The 23885-nt window shown below is 36.9% G+C and overlaps 1 protein-coding gene across 2 annotated transcripts in view; it reads right to left on the bottom strand.

The window, feature by feature from the left end:
- Positions 1–3999: 3999 nt before the first annotated feature.
- kcnn3 (potassium channel, calcium activated intermediate/small conductance subfamily N alpha, member 3) overlaps positions 4000–23885 on the bottom strand; it is a 107317-nt gene continuing 87431 nt past the window's right edge. For both annotated transcript variants that reach the window (XM_015380586.1, XM_015380587.1), the window contains exons 8-10: positions 11242–11369; positions 10040–10109; positions 4000–6115 (exon numbers count right to left, since the gene is read on the bottom strand). In XM_015380586.1, the coding sequence (XP_015236072.1) occupies positions 5687–6115; positions 10040–10109; positions 11242–11369 (627 nt within the window). In that variant the 3' untranslated portion in view covers positions 4000–5686. The remainder of the gene's footprint in view (positions 6116–10039; positions 10110–11241; positions 11370–23885) is intronic.

The following is a 23885-nucleotide window of genomic DNA, read 5'->3' as shown; positions in this document are numbered from 1 at the left end:
TCACAAAACCACATATTTTCTGGTTGTGCCTGTAGGTTCTGTCAAGCAAAGGATTGTTGACAACCATAGTTTTCCTACCAGCGCCAAAGGATGTCAGGAGATCCCTATGCTGAATGAACTGATGCTAGGAGGCATCTGTTCCGAGCTCTTTCCTTACTACCAACACTATTCAGATACCCCTTATTATGGGGATTGTGGACACACTTCCACTGTGGTTTAAGTGTCCTACTGATTTAAGGTATTTTCATTGAGTCCTAGACTGTATAATAAGGTAATCCAGCCATTTAATTGCGATGTGTGGTAAAAGATGCATGTTAAAAGATACAGAATATTGTAACATGGGGAATGGAATTAAGGATCTAAATTTTATGAAATTCTCCAAAAAAATCTGTTATTCTGGCATTAAGCAATTGTCCTTCAATACACAGCTAAAACAGATTGGGTCCAAAAAAAAAAAAAAAAAAAAAAAAATACACCGGAATCAAAACAAAATAAATCAATGGAAACTGTAATGTTATAGATATATACTTTATTAATTCTCTCTGATAAAATAAAATTACAAAATAATTTCAACCTCAAACGGCACTTTCCTTGTTGATAATTAGTTAACTTATTAATGGTACATGTATCATAAATGTCATGACAAATGAGAAGAATACTATGGTTTTATAATGTAAGATATCAGCTGTAACTGCGTTTAATCATAATGGTAGAAAAGACTAAGCAATACAAAGCTAGAATTTTGTTAAGAGCATACTGTACAATATTTCAAGCGCATGTAATTCAGTATTCCGGCCACAGCATGTCGCTATAATATTGTTTTCAGCGTTATCTCCAAAGTAAAGGTAGGCTTGTCTCTTCTTCCCATCTCACCAGTATAATTCCTCTCCCATATATAAATTTCAGTAGCAGATCTTCCTTCATGGCCATTGATCCTTTGTAAGGTTGATTTGTGATCCCTTATGTTCATCCACAGTCCTCTTCCCTCAAGAGCAGTCCACTCTCACAAGTCCATTCCCATTTTTTTTCACAGTTATTCCCTAAGAAATATTGTCAGGATATCTGTCTGCTCCTGCTATCCATTGTCCCAAGTGACAGCAGTGTTCCCTGCCTATTTGAAGTCCATTTAAGAGAGAGCACTTTGGTTGTTAAGGTGTGTATGTGTGCGTATATATGTATGTGGGTAGGTGTGTATGGGTGTGTGCATCTGTGTGGTGATATATAAATGAAAAAGTGAGAGAGCAAGGTTTCAATTGTATGTGTTTTTATCTTTAAACAGAATACATTCATAATAAAAGTTAATGTGTTTTGGTAACAAAACCAACAAAACAGCAGAGTGAGGGTTCATGGACAGAGCCATGCATGAAAATCACTTTAAAGTTACCAACTTTTGATTATATAAATAAGCCAGTGTTGTCTTGGTATTAAATGAACACAATTATTATTGTAAAGGCAATATTTAAGTCACTCTAGATAACTTTATCTAGGATGGTAAAGCGTACAAAAATAAACAAGATGGATGCAAGCATCTCAGTTCGCTGGATTGGGTTGACTTAAGCTTGGACAAAAGTATACAAGTAAATCATTCTAGGTAATGAAATAAGCGGAAGCTAAATTAACAGATAAGATTGTGCACCAAAATACAGTTTGTGAAAAAAAAAAGATGGTTTATGTGGTTGGTGTTATTAGAGAAGATCCACTTAAAATAATTAGTCTAAATATGGATTTGATGAGAATTTTTTTTTCTTCCAACAACAATCAGAGAAATGAATGCACTTGATAAAACTGATGATTGATAGTCTTTTCTGTGGCTTCTGTACAAAACACAATCGTGTACCGTGTTACTAATGTTCACTCAGTCACTATATTGTGTTCATCAAGAAAAGAAAAAAACAGACGGCAGGGCTAGTGTTATCTTTTATAGTATAGCCAATCTGATACAGGGCCGAATATTTCCAGTTCTTAACTGGAAAGCACATCTACAACTGAGGTAGGAAGGTGTTGGAAAGCAAGTATCAATGCATCTTAAAAAGGGCCTGTTTCAATCTGTGTTAAGCTTCTACCTTTTTTTGTAAGGTTTAAAGCCAATGAGATACCAACGATCGTGAGAGTAATAAAAAAATATCTTGGTCTGGGAAAATCAGCAGGATAAAATGGGTTACGACAATTTTTTTTCAGAATAATACAGCTGATTTTAGTTAGAATTAAAAAATATCTGTCTTCATACCACACACTCATTTTACTTCTCTGTTGTACTGTTTTCCATGTGCACAAGCATGGTCTGTGCCTCTCATGGCGTCATTACCATTAATATCTCAGAGATACAGAAAAGAGAAGACATATACTCTCACATACACGTCTGTGCTTTTCCAACTTGGAAATTATCCAAAGGGTATACGTTTGTAAATAGAACTTATAAATATACTTATGAAGATATAACCAGAAATTGACTTACTTTTAAGCATGATTGTATTGTTCATGAAAGTATATTAAATGCTTTGCACCAAACTGACAGTTTTGAGATGTACCATTGATGCAATTAATTACGAAGCTTGCCAACAATCAAAATGGAGCTACGCTTTTTTTTTTTTTTTTGGTCATAATTTTACCTAGATTGTATCTTTGGTATCTTTTTTAACTGACAGTAAAGGTTTCAATTATAGCTGAAGGAAACATTTCTGTCATAAACCCATAAATACCTAAACCGAAAAAGATATGGGGCACGCTGCAGTATAGTGTTTCTGATAGAGCTGATATCCGAGGTTCAATGGAGGGCAAGTTTGCTTAGGTTAGTTAGCTCAGACAATGAGATGATTGGTATCTTTATATGCATAGGGACTACTTTTAGCATAGCTAAAAGTAGTCCCTATTATTTAACCTAAGCCATTGTACCTATTCTTTATTTGTTCCCTTCATCAATTTAGTTAGTTTTGCACAAAAAGGGTTGAAAACAGTAAGAGCAATTCATCTTACATAAAATTTCAAAATGTCCAAAAACGGAAGTGAACAAACACATGGAATGAAGATACCACCAAATCTCAATGTTCCTTTATCTGTTGGTTCTATCATACTATGACTTAACCAGAAAATACTTCAGAACTCTTCAATTATAGTTGAATCAATTTGACTGTATGATCTGGTGAACTGTAAAGTGCCTTGAGATGACTTGTGTTGTGAATTGGCGCTATATAAATAAACCGAATTGAATTGATTTGAATTATTCCCCCCAGCCCCCATTACTTTTGGGTGGTGGGTCAAATATTTTCTTAAATATTTGTAATTATTTTGATTGTGATATTCCCCATCATATCCCAATATCTTGCCACCCTGCAGTAAACAAACCATTTTATACAGAATAAAATGGCGGTTAATCTATTTTAATGAAATACCAATTTAAATAGCCATAAAATGCTCAAATGTAATTTAATTGAATGACTTAATATCTGAAAACCTTTCCCATTTATATAGGTCTTTATATAGGTCCATGTTTAGCTGGTTAAATCTTATGGAACATTAATGCTCATGGATTTGTTTATAATCAGCATGAAAGAGTGATGGTAGATATCTATTTTTTTTAGAAAAAAGAACAACCAGAACTGCAAAGTTTCAAAATGGGAAAGAGGAAAAAACAATTAGCACTTAAGTTTTCTTCTTTTGGAAACTCTGAGCATAAACTGTACCTTTGGCAAATAATAATAATAATAAAAAGGCCTCATAAAAATTAATGGGGCTTAATGGGGGGGAGGGGGGTTTAAGAAACAGAACATGCTGGTTTAAATAGAAAACGAGGACAAAATGGCGTCAAAATTTTTTTTTTGTTAAATTCTGAAAGCAACACGGCAGCCTTGACATGTAGTGGACTGTATAGTAAATGAGTGAACAGTCTCATTTCAGCACAGCAAAACCACAATTACTCCTAAACGTTAAGTGTCTCCCTCACCATACGCTCAGGTGAATGCAGTGATAAAGCCCTGTTTTCTTTCTTTTTTTTTTTTTTGATCTCATTTAACCATCTGCCACTGTCTCAAGCATCATAAATAGACTCCATGATGACTAACGTCTCTCTCTGTTTATTTCAGCTCCGCCTGTAATTGGTGCGGCTCAGTGACCGGTTACAGTTCTCCCAGCCGAGCAGTTAAAATGTCAAAACTATGCATGTAGTGAATCTAACCTACTGTGTTTCCTTAGATGGATCATTTTAGATTAAATTATTTTTTTAACTCTGTGTTGACATTGCTTGGCAGTGCTGAATGGAGATAAACAGTGCATTGAGTGCTTGGCAGTATAGGCTTTAGAATTACCATGGACTGGTAGTACATTATGAGACACTGTGTAAATCTGTGCTGTGTTACCTTGTACTGTGTGTGGTGCATGCTGCTAGTTTTTTTTTTTTTGTTCTGCTTTAGTATTGTGGTCGTATTGATCGAACCTTCTGTTAAAGGGATGCTCGTTAACACATGATAAGCATTCAGATAGAAAATACATCATAAAGATAAAAAGTCATGGTCATTAATTCCTGACGAAGGGAGTGAGAGATTCAGAGAAGAGTAAGGAAAAGGGAGAGAAGGAGATAGAGAGAATAAAAGGCCCTTTGCCGTAATTGGAGTTGATTCCATTTAGGAGTTCATATAATTATTCTTGGTTATTTCTCCCCTTCTGTCCTCCCTCCACCCCGTCATTCTCTTCACCTCCATGTCTCACCCCTTTGATATCCTTCCTCCCCCTCTCACCTTTTTAGAGTCTCCATTTTTCTTTTCGTTCCATTTTCAAAAAAGTCCTGAATACGTCTCATTCCTCAAACTGGCCCAATCATCCAAGTCCCATTAATTCTCCTCTCTGTACACAACAAAATCAAATGTGTAAAATTTCCTGTGTTAGTTTTCATTCAACTATCCAAGAGTTACTTCCTAACAAAGAGTTGGTGTTAATCCGTGGAGTTAAATTCAAACCACTCTGTTCAGTGTTGATTTCAGAATCAACACTAAACAGAGCTTTTTTCCCAAAGTTCAAACCTATCCGTAAACTCTTAAAATACATGCGCTGATGACAACAGTAGTGGACTTCGGAATTGTGGCATTGAGTATGCAGAAGTTAATCTTGCAACCACAGGCTCGCTAATTCGAATCCCAGCTTTCTCCGTCTCAGTTTATGTGTCCTTGGGGAAGACACTTCACCCACACTGCCTTCTGATGGGCAGAGCTTGGCGGCAGCCTTGCTTCTGCCAGTGTGGGCAGCTGTTGTTACAATATAGCTGACCACCATTAATGATCAACATTAGCAGGTAGAGTCTAAACTCAACACTAGTTGACTTTTGACTCTACACACAAGTTTTAGATAAATTCCATCCTGATAAGTGTTGAATTAAAACTATTAAGAGTGTTCCAACTCTGTCACAGTGTTAACTGTCTAACACTTTCAAAAGTGTTATTTTAACTTGATCTAGTGTGGACCAGTATAGACACTTTAAAAGTGTTGAATTTAACTCCCTAGGAGTTGAATTAACACTTCCAAATTTGCTGTGTACTGTTGTCATGGCACAAATGTTTCAGAGGATCTTAAAAAATGTATCTCCTCTGTTTTCATTTTGCTCCTTCAGTCTTATATGAGAGGATTATCAGAGCCTCTCGTCTTTCCTTCTCTGCGTGCAGCTTCCATATCTGTTCCCCTCTTCTCCTGAGAGTGGTACTCAGCAGCTTGAGCTGCAAGTATTGGGATTGGGAGTAGCCTCCAGGCTGACTTCTGGGCTCACAGGTGGGGGTGACAGTGGGCTCTCCAAGGATAAACTAGAGATCTGTGCTAAGGTTGATGGAGGAGCTGCAACCTGGATTGGGGAGACTGAAACTGCTGCGTTGCTTAAGGAGGCAGTTGGTGACAGAGGAACGACAGCGCCTCCTCCTCCTGATCCTCCTCCTCTACCATCACGTGCGTCCCTGTCTCGGAGCAGGTGAACCAGGGCGGCATGCTGGGCACTGAGGGTCGCGGAGAGGTGTGCAGGCAGGGCGTTGAAGCCTGCCGTGAGCTGCTCCACCCGCTGCTCCAGGGACAGCATCTGTCGCTCCAAGTCCTCGCTGCGGTCGTTGAGCTCTGACATGAGCTCATACATGACACTCTGCATCTGTGGGAGGACAGTCGGAGATGTCTCAGTGCACAGAGATTACTTCTAAGAAGAGGCAAAAAATAAAATAGGGTTGTATTTGTGTTGCCTTTTATTTAAAACAATCTTTGGAACCACAACTGTGGGGTTTTTACAGTAACCTCAAAGTGGAGAGATCCTTTAAACAATATTACTGGAAAATTAAAAGCTCTTTATTAATTGTTTATTAACAAGGAGACTTACAGGACATGATTCAAACGCTGATAAAATCAAAAGGCATTTTTTAATCTCTGAGTCTTTTGGTAGTTAGACCTAACAGATCGAATTTATGCAACAACAAATTAAAATCAAGTTTATACAGACTCACTGTAATTACCTAAATTCCACCATTTAGAACTGAATTATAAATTCAGTTTTAAACAGTAGCTAATATGTTGGCTCTTTAGAAGCCTATTGAGTTACTGAGGGTGGAGCAATCCCTCATCATTATCAAGCATATGGCAACATCGGACAAATATATGATGTAGAAAATATGGTCAATAAACAATACAAAATGATGAGGGTAATGAGAAGGAGTCCTTCCAGTTTTAAAGATTTAGAAATCAATTTCAGAGGTTAACCTTGTAACACGTTTGTTTCACTGCTAAGCTGCTCATTCACTTTTAAAAAGCTGTATGCATACACATAATGACAATAAAGTTTGTCTAAGTCTAACATTTTAGTCAAATTATTGTATTTTTATTTCTGATGTTTAATGTTTATCTCATCTGTTTGTAGTTTAGCAACCTGCTTATGTCTTACGAATATTGCAGAGCTGCCTAAAAGAAAAAACAAATGATGAATAAACAAATGTGGCTGATTTGAGTTGTCTGGAGGGAGCAAGCTTTTTAAAGTTTGGACAAAGACTGAAGTGGCTTTTGAGAATGCCAAAACTTGACATGCATATTAATGACGGTAAACATGCAACAGGTTTACACCTGTTTTAAGATGTGCAAAACTTCTGAAAATTAGGCCCTAAATGCTTTGCACAGAAATTAAGAAATTTAAGAAAAACAACTTCTATTTAAACTTCCTCTGTTCAACGTTTATTGGCAGGTCTTGCTGTTTTTTTTTTCCTTTTACAGAAATCTCAATAAATGTGTTTTTTAAAGATACATTTTAGAAATTAGCCATATTGCTTTTCCTAAAATTTAAAGCAGATTTCTTCAATGACAAAAATTCAAACATAAAAATCTGATTTATGTATGAAACAATAAGATTCTACCCACAATTTAAAATGTTCTGCCTTTTTTAAAAAGATGTTAAGATTGCCTCCTCCACATGCATCTTAAATTTGATGTTATACTGTATTACCATAATTGTTCTAATACTCAGATGGCACATTCTAGTTATATTACATGAACAAAATGTTGGTACAAAAATGTCAGCAGCTCCCACACAGGATTTTTTTCCTTGTACTGAAGCCTATATTTCAGTAAAAGATCTAAACCCTTTCTCTTCACTAGTGTAAAGCAGTGGGAATGATTAGCAAGATGCAAAAGAAAATTAATCCAAAAGGGAGTAGTCGATGGAATGATAAAGAGGCATGGTGGTATAACATTGTGAATAGAGTAAGAAGAAGAGAAAAGAGAAACGGGTAATCAAAAGAAGGCAGCACAGTGTCCCTGTCTTGCTTCTTTTGGTCTCTGTAACCATGGTAAAGACGTAAGTGGCCAATTGAGATGGAGTCATTGAGATGGCGTAATTGCAAAATATTTGGTGCTAAAGGCATTGCTTCTTGGAAAGACACACACACACACACACATTCTCAATCTTTGTCTCCTATTCAAGTCTGAATCTCACTCACTCTGCTCTGAGTTTCTCTCTTTTTACAAACACACACACACACATGCTCGCTCACATTCTCAAACACCCACATGCTAACTGAAAAAAAAAAAAAACAGGATCACTCCCCTCCCTCCTCTCATTTCCTCCTCACTCTATCGCTCAGTCATCCCTGTTTTAACACTTTGCTGTGGTTGCCAGGAGATAAAAAGCCAGAGAAACAGGCGGGTCAGCATGGAAACAGAGGAATGCCGTGGTATTTTCCCCTGGGGCTAACGGGGGGCTGGACGTGTTACCCTCCACAAGGCATTGGCCGTTTCCAGTATCAAAATGTGACACAGTTTTAATAAAATTCAGGTTGAAAAAACTGAAAAATATTCCATTGTCCTAGTCATGAGGATTAAACTGCTTGTAAAAAGTCAGTCAGCGGTGTGTGATGCCTGAAGGCGAGGAAAATAGTCTCCTCTTTAAAAAGGGCATATCAGTAGCAAAAATCACATACAGTAAGAGTGTGACTACCATATGATTACAATCCAGTACTTGAACTGGGCACAGTCTGGTCCGATTTCACAGTATACAACAGTTTGAAGGAGGTCTTCCAGGGTTTTAAAAATATTTTAATAAGAAACAAAACAGAAAAGCTTTTTGGTGAAGTGTGTTTGAAAAATGAGGTGCTCCCATTAAAATACCCCCTAAAATCAGTAGATATAAAATTTTTTTTATTATTTTTAAGGGGTATCTTATTTTGAAAAGAATTTAGTTTCTAATTAAAGCAACAGCTTTAGTCGCACAATGTTGTGACATAACAGCCAAGCTAAAATCCCTCTTGGAAGCTACTCCAACCATTCAAATGGTTTAGAACGATACCAGATCTAGGCTTTTTTTTTTTTTTTTAAATATGTCAGACTCACCACAGGTAAGTGACAATTAAATGAACATGTGGGACAGCCTTACATAAACACTTCACCAGAATGATTGACAATTAGGAGAACCTTTTATTTATATGATCCACCTGGAAAAAGAAAATCCTCCACTATACCTTTAAGGTGTTTTTGAGGAAGTGACATTATTTTACAAGAATGTTCCTTTTTTTGACCATCCTGTCCTGGAGATGTTGACGTTATGTTAAAAAAAAACTAATTAAACGGTTTGAATTAATGTACCTAAATGTACCTAGAATAAATGATGTGTCTTTATTTACCTTATAAAGCTTTTTCTTGTTTGTAGAGAGGAAAATAAAGAAAAAAGGCTGTCAAAGCTGTGGGAGCAATAGGGAATTATGAGTTTACTCCTTATCCAGAATCTCATACTCATCCTTTTTATCTGTCAGTTTGGAAAAATAAGACTTTCAATGACTTCTCATGATAGATACACTTTCTCGCCAGGTTTTCTGTTCTCTTTCTTTCTTTGTTTCACTGGCTACTCTCTGGGTACCACCTCTATACTGCTGTTTATGAGAACTGACAGGTAGCCTCCAATAACCCAATATCAACTGGTTCTTGTGATTGTTTCTCATTCTTTCTTTTTCATTAGCTGTTGGCAAGACAACTCATTGGGTGCTTATGCTTTCAGGTCTTCAGTAGTTGCAGATTTTGGTCTTTACTCCTTACATGTTAACAGACATATGTGCCAGCTAACCATGCTGACTATTCAGTAGTGCATTCACTACTCCAGTTGTGCAGATTTTGTGTAGGTGGGAACAATAGTTATAAAAAAGTTTTGAACTGAAGTAACTGTTGGAGATTGTGGTCAAATGTTGGCAGAAACATGCAAACTCGTTTCCTCAGTATATGTATAGTAAAAGATGCTGGAACACTACATAACATGAGCTAGGGGGATCAAACATATACAATACAAGTGGCCTGAGAATGGAGCTTTGTTTACTCTGATTTATAATGACCAAATAAAATACATTTAATCTTTATCTTCAAAGCAAGCTCAAAAATGACTTATCAGAGCCTGAAATAAAGGCCAATCAAATCAGGACAGAGCTTTTTGATCCAATTCTATTGAGACACATGAGTTTTATCAGTGCAGCCAGTGCTGAGGTGTGTAAAAGTGTGATATTTTCCCACATGTTTTACTGTTGTCAGAATGTAAAATGTTGAGTTTGTGTCTCACCTTGGAGAGATCTACTAGTGTGTTGGCCTGATCACTGAGTTTTCTCTGCTCCATTTTGACACTGCGTAATCTGCAAACAGACATACACACAGATAAAGCTCACAAACAAAGGTGAAACCGAGTAAATACACAGTGGTCAGCCCACAGCGATAATCCCTGTGGATCCACACAACAGCACTTTGACGCAGCGGTCACCTTGCTTGGATTGGGTTCATTTTTTACCTGTAGTGTCTCGAAAAATGTAATGTGTAAAGACAGGGAGCACCAGCTAAAAACATCATAATGTTGTAGCAGTATGTATGGTAAAGAGCATATCTGGGGTTGATATGAAATAAAAGCTAAAGGAAATAAAGTCTTCGGGGGCAAAAAGCTGCAGGGGATAAAAATTCAATAAATCACATCAGTCCAATCATAATCAGAACCTGCTTTACTCTTAAAACACAGCAGAATATTTAATGGTTCATTCTGTGTTTTCATCCAGCCTTGTGGCAGCCTACATTATTAAGCACTGAAGAGTCATTTTAAAAGGCTGTTTCTCTGTTACCTTGACCCATTTTAACCTGGAAAAAAGCCCTTAATATCATATGTTCAGCCGAAAAAATTACCCTGTTTCTGCACCCGCTGACTTCCAATCCTTTCTCAGGCTTTACGTTGCAGGATTAAACATTCTACGTTACAATTAAGAGTCCTCCCCCATTTGACTACGGCTTTTAAAGGTAATTCCTAATACTTTTACCCATTAGAGGCCACAGCAGTGAGAAAGAGAAAAAGGCAACACATAATTTAGTTGCCAGGCATGGCATATATAACAACGGCTTTGAAATATGAGCATTTAATGATAGGAGAACAGAAGCATATTGGTTGAAATGCGATTGGATTGTGCTGTGCATCTATGTTCCAGCCTTTACTGTTGAGATGTTATAATGTTCATAGAGCCTCTAATGGTACACAACACCCTGATCAGTCCTGCAGTTGTGTTTGCCTGGACTGAACTTGCCCTTTGGCAGATTATTTATAATTGTATGTTTGTGTCTGTGAGAGAGTGTGCAGAGATTAGTGCATTTCATTTGATTATCAGCCCAGTTTCAAGCTGTGTGTGGATAGAAGTACAGCTTATTTCAAATGCCTCTTCAGCTTTGCAGCCAGAGTGGTGTGCTTGTGTCTGCATGCACTCGTCCGTGGATGTAGGGGTGTGGTCTTACTGATGTATGGCCTGCAGGAACTTCCGCTGATGTTTGCGAACCCTGGAGTGGTCGATCTTCTTCATCAACTTGGTGTGTTTGTAGATGAGCCAAGTCTCCCTCAGCACATTAGCTGCAGCGTTCTTTATCTGTCTCCAGACAATAAACACACACATGTATGTAGACATATATTAGCAACAGGTAGTCCTTGGCAACTGGAGGAGGCAACAGGTTGATCTGCTCCTTTTCTTCTCCGTTTAACTATCGTGTCTGTGCAAAAAAAAATAAAGCACTAAGCCATCTTTTTTGTCTTCTCAGAGGCTACCCCCTTCCTCTGTGGCAGGCTTGCCAACATTTTTTATGAGTGCTTTCATTGCTTTATCCCTAGGAGATTGGCAATGAGTTCCAACAGGAGTCTTTCCTTCACACACTTCTCCCCTGGCTTGTAATTTCTACAATGCTTTACAAGATTATTCTTTCACTTTTGGCTATTAATATGTTTTATTTTTAACATTAGAACTACGTTGTGATAACTGTATTGGGATTGTATAACATAAACCGGCATAAAGGATTGCATAATTCTAGATTGCAACAAAAAAAGACAGCTGTTTCATAATTGTTTCACACATTAAAACTGAAAGTAAGGAATGAATCAATATTCATTCTGAATAAATCAATTCTGTATATTACAACCTGCAACTATTATGGCTGAAGAATACTTTTACCAATATTTACCAATGTCAGTACCTACTGGTAGCGGGTTTTCTTTTCAGAATTGCCCTGTATTTAGATGCACTTTTTTATCTTTCTTTTTATTTGGCTGTATTAGAGTAAAATGGGCCTAATCTATTAATTCTCAAAATAATATAGATATCATATATTTTTTCCACAGTTAAGGTCATTAAATTAACTGTTAGAAGGAAGACATTTGTTCTTGCTCCCAGAGATGTTAGAACAAAATTCTACATCATTTTGTCACATCTCTATCTTTGGGTTTGTCTCTGGCCAGAACTTTATTCTCTCAGTGTGTTTGAGAACAATTGTGCAAATCATCGGGATTTGTGTGGGCATTTGTTATGTTAGATTAAAGGTTAGGCTAAAGTTGAGATGATTTTACTTTCTTTTTTCTGTCAAATTTTTTGCCACTTTTTCCAGGTATGGATGTTTGTACAGTGAATTGTTAGGGAATGGACAATTTTAACGATTTGCTGTCCAAGGGGGTAAAAAAAAAAAAAAAGAAAATTACTATGTTAAGTCCTCTGAATGGTGCAAAATATTCATCTCTAGCTCCTCCTATAGCAATCTGAAAAGATGCATCCTCTGCCAATGTGCTGTTGTGTTTTCTTTAGATGTGCAATAAGATTTCCTGCAGCTGAGCTTTTTTTGTGAGACCTCAGAGGCAAATTTAACTTTTTCATGTTCTAAGAACACAATAAAAACTAATTTCATGCTTCTTGCAGACAATGTAACAAGCTTTATGCAATTATTTGTGTTTTGAGTAAATTTCAATGTTTGTAGCATAATAAAGATATGTAAAAAAAAACAAACACAGCATATGTGCATTCTATCTAATTCACACAGACTATATTATAATAGTCGGATAAAATAATTAACCACAGCTGTTCATAAAAACAAAGAATCATCCTCTTAATTATGACAACAACCATAAAAAAAAACACTCCCAGTTTAAGTGGCGGTTCAGTAACTATAGCTGTCAAAGACATTCCCTTATCTAAGGAAAAGTGAAGCATTAGTGTAATGTAATGATACTGTTTCATAGAAAGGATAATGGAGGCAATTTTTGCTATGGTGTTGCAGCTGCTTTTATTCTAAGCTGTCTGAATGTAAAACTGGATAAAACAGTGATTCAAAATGTCAGAGTCTGCCTAAGGCTTGCTGAAGGATCAATAATATTTAACGTGAATATCTGCTTCATCTCTCCCTATAGGTTGCTACATAATTACAAGTCAGGGATCGGGCATCGAGCAGAGCAAATAAAGAAAGGCAAGAGTAGATACAATAGAGAGGAAAAATGGCACAATAAATGGGAGGACATAAACTGAATGAGAGACTTCAATGAGATTTTGTAGACTAAACAAAGAACGATTAAAGCCCCATATGAAGAGAACAAAAGAGGCCAGCAGCCTGGCTAATCAGCACCCTTCCATTGTAAGGAGGCTTCCTCAGAGACACCCCCTACATATTCACACAGCGTTGGATGCAGACGAAGAGGGTGGAGGCCATGGCCCTGCGAGATGTGTTTACACTGACCCAGAGGAACTCAAGCTAAGATGGCACAGTGTCTAACCAAACTGATCAGCACTGTTATTTGATGTCCTAATATCAGAAAATATTAACTTCATTTCAGATATTTGAGTTTTGGGCTGAAACAACTAATCGGATTCATCGTGATGAATCGATCATTGGAATAATCATCAACTAATTTAGTATTCGATTAATCGTTAACTAGATTATAGAGCATATATTAAACATGACTTTAACTGACAGAGCAACCTATTTAGAGCAGTAATTGCAAGAATGCAAAAGAAATATGTAAACATTTTGCATTTAAGATAAAAAAAAACTGTTTTTGTCTGTCAATATGCTCTATCCAGAACTCCTCAAGTGGAAAAGTTTTAGTTTCACCTGGTTTAATTCTGTAAAAAATCTTCTTTAAGGAACCTTTTGCTATCTGAGTATTAATTGATGGATCAAAGAAATTATGTTATTGACAGATTGATCAATTTGCAATGATCTATTTTAGTTCAAGATATTTTTGTTTCAAAATTTAGATCAACAATATTTCAAAATCTGTAAAATCTTAAGAACAAAACTGTGATTGTCCCCCATTAAAGAGATACTTTAAAGCAGTGTTTAAATACCACTGACAGCTTTAATGGAGTCTAAACTAGACCTGCTCAAAGAACCGCTAGTACACTTTAAAGTATTGAGACGGTCTAGAACCAAGGGATCCAAAGAGCCATTATACTCCAAGTCTGGCCGGGTAAAAGTAGTTAAAGAGTCCCAAAATGTAAAGCAGATATCAATTTTATGAAGTGTCTGCCATAGGCGTGCTTTGGTGGAGCAGTGATTAGTGTGCAGGACCCACATACGCAGGCCTTAGTCCTTGACCTGGCCAACCTGGGTTTGAATCTGACCTGTGGTCCTTTGCCGCATTTCTCTACCCCTTTTCCTATCAGCCCAAAAACGAGCCACTAGTGCCGTAAAAACCTAAAAAAATAACCCAAAAAAACACAAAAATTATCTGCAATAGAAAATCTGTGACAATCTTAAACAATCAATGGTTTCTTTAGATTTCTAGCTTTTAAAATAAGGAAAAGATTAAACAATTCTAAAGATGAGGCATAGATTTTTTCTATAGGTTATTATTTTATGAGAAAAACTGATAATAGTACCCCTCTCCTATTGGCTGTTAGACTTTCTCACGACAATGACCAGGACTACAGAGAGGAGGTGGACTAGCTGGTTGGATTGGTGTAGAGATAACAACCTGATCCTAAAAGCGGAGAAGATAAAGAGATCATTGTCGACTTCAGGAAGAATCAGCCTAACCACGCTCCACTGCTCATCAACAGCTCAGCTGTAGAGATGGACAGCAGCACCAAATTCCTGGGGTTGCACATCACAGACAACCTCACCTGGACAGTAAACACTACCTCTCTGGTCAAAAGGGCACAAAAGTGCATGTACTTCCTGAGGAGGATGAGGAGAGCCCGCCTGCCCCCACCCATCCTCACCATCTTCTACAGAAGCACCATAAAGAGCGTTCTGAGCAGATGTCTCACTGTGTGATGTGGAGGCTGCAGCGCCTCAGACTGGAAGAAATTGAGGAGAGTAATGAGAACAACAGAGAGGATCATCGGGGCTCCTCTTCCCTCCATAAAAGAAATTTCATCAAAGCGCTGCGTGTCGAGGGTCAGTGGCATTATCAATGACCCCTCACACCCCCACCATGGACGGTTTCCTCTGCTGCCCTCTGGGAAGAGGCTTCGCAGCATTCAACGCAGGACCAGCAGATTCCGAAACAGCTTCTTCCCCATCAGAGAGCTAAACTTTTGAGAAAGTCCAAATTATGTCTCAGACTCTGCATCACACTGATAACATCAAACCAAAACACTGCATAATTGCACCATATATATTTAATGCTTTGAACTTCCATATCAATTTTTTGCACCATGTTTTTTTTCTCCCACAGTTTTTACATTTCCTCACTTCTGCATTTTAAGAAATGGAAATGTTAGGAAAACTGTACAAAACGAAATCTTGTTTTGTATACACTCTGTGTATACAAAATGACAACAAAAGTTGACTAAGTCTAAAATGTTCTTTATAAATCCACTAAAGCCTCTAAGACCGGTGTTATTACAGTACATAAGATATTTCTTTATATTAAAGGTATAGTCGAGGATTTTTGCAAATTTTGAAAACACCCACTTTAAAACAAAAATGCACATGCACAACCCTGTACCTGCGCGTATGGCTCCAGAGTTGCCAAAAACAGAAAACTGTGGATCACATTTATTTAAAAAAGAAAAAAAAAAGATCATGTTTGCAGTTGCTCCATTTGTAAATGAAATACATATGAGGAGAATTTCCAATACAGTGGCACATATAAACATCATTACAGCAGAAAATTCAAGTAAATTTTTAAAGAGTTATTATTCACCAATCACATTTGAATACAGCAGATTTATATCTAAATCTTTGGTCAGGTTGCTAAACAGCACATTCAACAGTGCTTTCATCTCTAGACCTTTTGGCAGTCTGATATGTCAAGTCACATTCATAAACTGATCAATCAGTGCAGCAGGATTAAATTATGATGAATCATGACATGTCCCTCGTGCAAATAACACTGAGTGATTGCACCAGACTGTTTGTAGTTTCCAGATTTCCTGCAACCACAATTACTGTCCACCCCCACCACCGCAGTCTTCATTTTCTCTCTCCTCTGGGAAATGAATGTGGGCAAAGATGGCAGCTTCATTTGCAAGAATAAAAGACTTGCCGTGAACCGCTAAGAATACTCCACGAGAAACCAAACGATGGCAGCGACAGCCGTTCCTGCTCCATATGGACTGTATTTGTGAAACCGGGTTGGGGCCATATGGTCGCTTCAGGTCAAAGATGCATTCTGGTTTCCCCCCTACATGGCTCACCTTATGGCAGGTACATGTGAAATCTGTTAATTCAAAGGGTTTCCCACACTGCAGCATGCTAGGATGACATATTGTGAAGTGTAATCAGCATAAATAGAAATATTGAAAGGATGTCATTATAAACACCATTATAACTAAGAATAACACTTAACGAGCTAAAAGCGGCTCAATCAATAGTAAAAGTATTATTTAATTTCCTATTTTAACATTAATTGTTAATTATTTAATTGTATTCAATGATTGCAGTAGATAAATTAAATATTTGGGAATGATTAAAATATTTTAATACTGTATCAAGCATACAATAAAATTGTAAAATGTGAAATTAATTAACTAGTATATTAGATTATGTGTTAAATATAGAGTATTTGTGTAAATATTGTCATCTAAAATTAATTAATAAAGAGCAACTCAATATGGCTTGTTAAATAGTCCCAAACATCCGACTTAATAACCTGCATCCAGACCTAATTGCTGATGAAATAATTAGCATCTTTAGCTAATAATTAGCATACCTTAAAGCTTATACTTTGTTTAAAACTGACAGTGTTTTTTAAAATATTTTTCAAGCACATATGAGTTGAAGTAACTGACAGGGTTCAGGTTAAGAGTTTGGAGCTTAAAATCGACATGTTTTATCCATTTCAAAATCTGTTTTGGTAGATTTTTGGAATTATTTTTCACTTGTTTCTAATATTCAATATCTTACCCAAACTTTACATCATAGATAAAATAAAAGAATATTAATTAATGCAATAAATCTTCCTCAACTGAAGGTTGCACGTGTTCACATGGACAAGCCAAGCTCCTTTGGGAGACGTTTTATGTCAGAAGAAACAATTATTGAGTTATTTGGCAAACAATGGTCAAGCATATGTTTTGAAACATTTTAAGAGGTTAAGGGTTTCAAAGATCTCTTTATCTGCCTACCCTACCTGAAGCCAAGAATTCTGAATTTATATGAACTTTAAATGCAGGACAGAAAAATAATCTCAACTCTTCACATCAAACATTAGCATTTCACACCTCACAGGCAGCAGGGCTGCATTAACTGTTGTTTAATTAACATTGTTTTAATCCTATCAAAAGGACAGGCTTCGCTTCAGCTGGAATGCAAATTAACGCTGTGCACTGAACTGATAAGGTTATTAGATCTTTCCTTCATAGTCGGCAACACTACTAAAAAGATGCTCAGATTTCCCAATCACTACTGGCGCCTGGGTCTTAAAATCTGATCTGCGGATAAAAAAACAAACAAAACTCCAACGGATCAACAAATACATGTTTCGTCTAAAAAGGACGTGTTTGTTAAATTGATGTCTAAAAAAAAAGTTGCCTGCATGCCAGCTAGACGGGCCTGGATTGCACCCATTTTGGGTGGTGGTACACGGCCACACCCAGGATTCATTACCTCGCATATCCCTCTTTCAGATCAGATGAGCACTTCTCTCTTTGACATTTAACTGACATTCATATTAATCCTTCAAAGGGAAGGAGACTTTCCCTGAGGTAGAAAGGGGTAGTTTGTGCAGAGACATTTTTGTGTGTCTACACATGCACAATTAAGGCAGGATGTAGAATCTATTGTTACATTATTCATTACAAGGCTCTGACTGATTGTGCTCTACGCAATGATATGACAAAGAATAGCTCCCGTTGCGTAAATCCACCAGGACGCAACAGCTTTGTTCGCTGCTCTGTTTGCGGTAAAGGGCAGGAGATAATTACAGGTGCGTTTACTGTCGAACCTTTGGAAATATCAGGAAAGAGCATGCTGCCTACATGAAATCTCCCTTACTTGATTGGCAGCCTCACTAATATTTAGATGAGTTGCTGCGAGAATAGCATTCACTTTAAAATTATATAAAATCTCTATCTACCTGTGGAAAAAGGAATTGTGGTTTGGAACAGGCAAACTTCATGCAGAAAGACCACAAGCCAGAAATTGAACCCGAACCCTTCTTCCAGCAAGGCAACAGTGCTGGTAAAATTGTATTGTAACACTTTCCAAAATCCTGAATGATGCATTGAAGTCCCTACAGTGGAAAAAAACGAAAAGAAAAAAAAAACGTGGTTGTTCAGGTAGTTTATCATTCTTTGAGAATAGATGAGTTTAAGTGACCTAAACAAAATAAATGTTTCAAATCTTTTATCATCTTCATTTCCATTCAAACTGAGACCTTCTCTTGGACCTTCCTATAGTGAAGGCAGACATATTCTTAATCAGACTTTGGGTGCTCCTTGACTGGATTGTCTCCTTGTCAACCAGTTGGGTTCGTTTTAAGTAGCTTGACTGCTTTCTTTACAAGAATATGAAGTTTAATCTATTCTAAGTTACACAGAGCAACCAAACCAAGACAGAAAACTGCATCTGAAGATTAAGAGCTACACATCCATCAAGGATGGTAAAATATGTCACTTCCTTCTAAAATAAAGATTTCTCTAGGGTCACTATATTAGCAATAACATTTCTGTGTTATCAGTAAGACCCATGAACTCAGTCAAACGTTGACAAGATCAATAACTGGCTAAATATGGAACAGCATGTCCTTATCTACCTTTAAACAATCTAATATTTCAAGATACAATATTACCTCATTATATGATTGGAATCTGCTTTTGCTTGGACTCCCATCACTTAAATCTGTTAACTTAAAAAAAAAAACTATAGAAACACATCTTTAAAGTGGGAAAGGAAACCTAAAATAGTTCAACCTATTGAGAATGTACCCTACTGGAAAATGACTTTCTAATAAAATGAATATATGTTTAAATGCCATATGAATTAAAACTCAATAATAATAATAATAATAATAATAATAATAAATCAAATGCCTGTTCTTGTAAGCTAATATGCATCTAGCATGGTTGTGTTTACCAAACCAAGCCAATTATTGAGCATTTCTCAACAAACAAAACTTTGAAATGTGAATTAATCAATATGGGAACTAATAATGATTTTAAAATCATCTAATGATTACATGCACACTCTGGCTCGGACTGAGAACGATTTTCGGCCCTGGCATTTTTCCATCTACACCGGCCCTCTTATGGACCCCCCCCCATCCCTCCGAAAAAAATAAATAAATAGAAGCACATTCAAATGCGTGTGTCTCATTACAAATACACATTGTAAATTAACCGATCTATCTTCAAGCATCACACAACAATCATCATCAAGACTTCTATAATGCAGTTTTACTGGCTTTGGTTATTAGTGACTGCTGCTGCATAACGTCCCCACTCACCACATCAGCAGGGTTGTCAGATGTCACTGACTCACGTTTTCCAGCCCACAAAATGTTCATAAACTGCCTGGATATACTAAATCTCGCCCAGTTCGAACCAATGTCTATCTATCTCGCAGGTCTTAAATCTAAAGAAAAAACATTTTTACTCCTAAACTGCCAGATTAGGAAACATCCCAACCTGACAACAAGGCACGTAAGACGGGAAACGTTAGCCTTTAGATGCAAAACCCCATTATGCACCGCAACATATTTTTGCAAAATATTCGAACATAAATTTGCCAAATATAAGAGGAACATCATAATTTGGTTTAAAGAAAGCATTTTAGTTTTATTATAATATAGTTTGTTGCAAGGATTTTACAGTTTGAAGAAATAGAAAATTACACCATGCCAACCGTCACAAGGATGTGCATTGCAAGGAAGGGCTATACTGCATGCAGCATTTAGAAAGTTAACATTGTATTACTTCTTGAGGTCCTTGTGATATTTACTGTCACAGGTAGGTGTTTTGGCCGGAGAGTAAGTGTTGGGGCCAGTATGATTTAGGGAGGGCCGGCCCTCGCACACTAAAATTAGGACTGGCCCACCGGGCAAATGCCCGGTATCACAGATTACCAGTCTGAGCCTGTGCACACTGCTACAGCAAGTAAAAATAGAAACATGTAGCACAAGGAGTTTCACCTAGATGGAAATATGCTTTGTTTTTCCTTCACAGGTTATTACCTCTAACTACTTAATTTAAACATTTAATGCCCTTTAAAAACAGTATAGAGGCAGCATTTTCCAGATGGGCCTCTATAGCAAACCATCTGGCCAAGCTGGTTTATAGATAATACTTATGTACTGATTTTAGTTTCCACTGCTTGAACTCCACTAAGTGCAGTTGAATCTGATGCCAAAACTGAAATGGTTTTAATTATTTCAACTGAAAGGTACAACATTAAAGGTAGCAGCACAGATGAAGGTTTAATATGGGGGACAGGTCATACCTTAGTAAGAAAAAGTCTTACAATTTTTGGATAAAGGAATAACAATATTCTAAAGATTAGGGTTTCATGCTAAGCAGACATGTTGTAACTTGATAGATCTGAGGTATATTGACATGATCTGTAAGAGTTATGGACTGAATTGCTTGATTTGAAAATCTTAGTGAAAAAAAAGACTTGACTTGAAACAAGACTGATTGATCATCCCTGTCACTAAAGGAACTAGTTCATTTACTGAATCCTTAAAAAACATACCAGTAAAACTGACAGCCAACAGCATCAAATAAGGTAAATCAAGATGTTAACCAAACCTAAATATGTCAAGGTAAACAATTTATTATATTCATTTTGAAAGAAATTTAAAACTGGTTTAACATTTTTTGTATTATTACATTCATATACAACCAAGAGTTAAAAACAATGAAACTCTCTATAATATTTCTATCAAAGCAAAACTAGATATATCTAAGTGTGTCAAGCTTACTCTACACAAGCTGCATGAATGCAGGCTGTGCACACGTCCTTAAAAAGCCTTCAATATGAAAATAGAAATAAGGCCTTGAAAAGTATTAGATTCACTAAATTAAATCTTTTAAAAAATAGGTCTATATTATCTTACACAGATTCAATGCTAGCTCAAATATTCAATAAAATGTTCCAGTGGCATTGACTAAGGCTTTATTAAAAATAAAAGTACATGCAGCAAATCAATCATCTTTTGTGATATTGGCGAGGCCATGTCACTTGATAGTCCATGTGCGAAAACAGAACAAGTAGTTTTGCTGTTGTCATGGGGAAACGCGAACCCAACACTGTGTAGAGCAGAGGTCACGGATTAGCGGACCGCGGTCCGGATCCGGACCCAGCGGCTGGCTAATCCAGACCAAACCTGATTTAAAACATTTATAAATTACTGCATGTTGTCTGACTGCAGTTTCTAACTTCAATTGTGCCGTTTCTCCTGTTAATACGGATAAGACTTCCGGAGCACCCGAGACAGGCTACACCCGCTAAAATCTGCCAATGAGCTGTGTTTAGTCTGGGTCACTGAGGCGAGCCACTATTAGACATAGCGGGCAAACCTGTGGCAGGCCAGGCGATGGGGAAGAAGAAGACGAAGAGAAAAAGAGAGCAGAGAAATTGTGGACTGCTGAAAGAACTGCGGTGAACTGGTGAAAGAAAAGTGAAATGGTGTGCTCAAAGATGACCCTGAACATTTAGAGTATTTTTGGATTATCCACCATGACCATAATAAAAAATAAATATTGATGCAGGCTCAGGAATGAGCACCTTGATATGTGCTTTAGAATGGCTTTGTCGACATTCAAACCGAGGTTTAAAGCCTTACAGGTCAGCCTGAAGACCACTTCTCTCATTAAGCCATATAAAAGAAAAAAAAAAAAAAAAGGTTTGTTCAGGGGTTTTTTAAAATATGTGAATTAGGAAATTGTCTATATACCAAACTGAACCATTGTTGTTCTCTACTTAAAAAAACATTTTAGATTTTAAAATAGTAAAATGTTCTATTTTTTATTTCTATTTTTTATTTTAAAAAAGTATAACATGGATGCATAAACACCTCTTTTTATTTCAGTGTTGAATTCTGTTTAAAGTAAAAGATTATAATTGAAAATGTCTCCGGACCTTTACTGGTTGATGATTTTGTTTATTCAGACCCCGCTCATTTGTTACCTTTGGTATAGAGGCTGTGGAGTCGTATTTAAGAACATTACCGCTATAAAAGGCCTCAGATGGACAACAGCTATCAGTTAGATCTGCTGCCCTGATCCTGACCCAGCTGTAACCTCCTGCCTCAGAGAGACAACAGCTCTGCAGCTGCAATTGATGATCTGTGTCATCGCTGGATCAGAACTCTCATATGAGCAGAGCATCTCTGGATTCACAGTGACTAAGGACCACTTGAAGAGCGCAAATAGCTGGCTCAAAATAATGCAGCCCGACTCAGATATCCTCAAGTCATTTAGGTGTAAAAGAGATAAAACTTATTAAAGAGCCCACCTTAGACTAATTGAGCTTAAGCGTAACTTTAATCTGAAGGATTCTTATCAACTTCACTTCCACCTGCGATGTCCCTCCTTCAGCTCCAGCCAATCAACTTGGGGGCCGCACTTTCTCTAAAGCCAATCATCTTGCAAGATCCAAGTCCACTCCATCTTCTCCCTCATTCTCAGTCCCTCTCATCCTCTGGCCAATTCCACCACAAGTGTCTGTGGGAAGACTGCTCTAATCCTTTTCCAGGTTACTCATCCAAGCGTCTGTTGATTCACAGCATCAAAGTCTTCTGCCGGGGCCGGAGCACCAAACTGGAACTGGACTTTACCAGAAGAGAATTTGTTTCTAAACTGACCAGACCATTCATGCTCCAAATTCTAAATTAAATTAGCAATACCAAACAGCTGTAGCAACATGTCTGTATTTTTTTGGGCAGGGGGAAAGGTTGACTCCAGATACCTGGGATCCCACTTTAATCAGGACGTAGCAGGCAACAGTTCACTAAAGCACATTAAGCTAAGTAAATTTCATATACTGACAGAAAAATAAAAGTTTATAAAAAATGATATAATTCAATAATGACAGACTGAGGAATAGAAGAAACTCTTTTCTAAATCCTTTTATTTTCAAAGTCATGGACCAATCCTTACAGCAGGTAACATATGTTGGTTTAAAATTCGAGAGACATTATAAATACTGTTCACTGAGTAATTTACTAATAACTATTACTTATTTAATTTTAAAAGAAACAGGCTGTCCTTACACTTGAACAGCAAACAGCCCATCAAGCACACTAATAATGATAAAAAAAGTTTTCTGAGTAAACAAGAAAACTCTAGCACTAACAGTGTTTCTCTGCTCCAGTTTATGGTTAAAAAACATTTTTATTTTATTTAGAAACATTACTTATGATTAGTAGCAAAACTACAAACTTTATTCAATACTTTCATCATTTCTTAATAAGATTCAAGTAAAACGTTTAGTAAAGAATAATTATTCCACAACGTTCATTATTTAAAAAACAAAGCAATTGGAAGAAATTGTAATTATTTATATTTTAGTAGGTGATAATAAATTCACCAATTTTGCAAATCATTTCATGACTGTAATTGTCTCGGACATTTCTGTATGTTGGAATACAGATCTTCAAAGTGATTCATAATGGTCTTAAAAAAGTTCAGTTGGTGGTACTTGCAGAATCCCTAGAATGTGTAGTATGAGTCAGGAGCATGATG

Source organism: Cyprinodon variegatus, unplaced genomic scaffold, assembly GCF_000732505.1.
Source record: "Cyprinodon variegatus isolate N-32 unplaced genomic scaffold, C_variegatus-1.0 Scaffold217, whole genome shotgun sequence".
NCBI lineage: Eukaryota > Metazoa > Chordata > Actinopteri > Cyprinodontiformes > Cyprinodontidae > Cyprinodon > Cyprinodon variegatus.
This window is presented reverse-complemented; position numbering and strand designations above follow the sequence as displayed.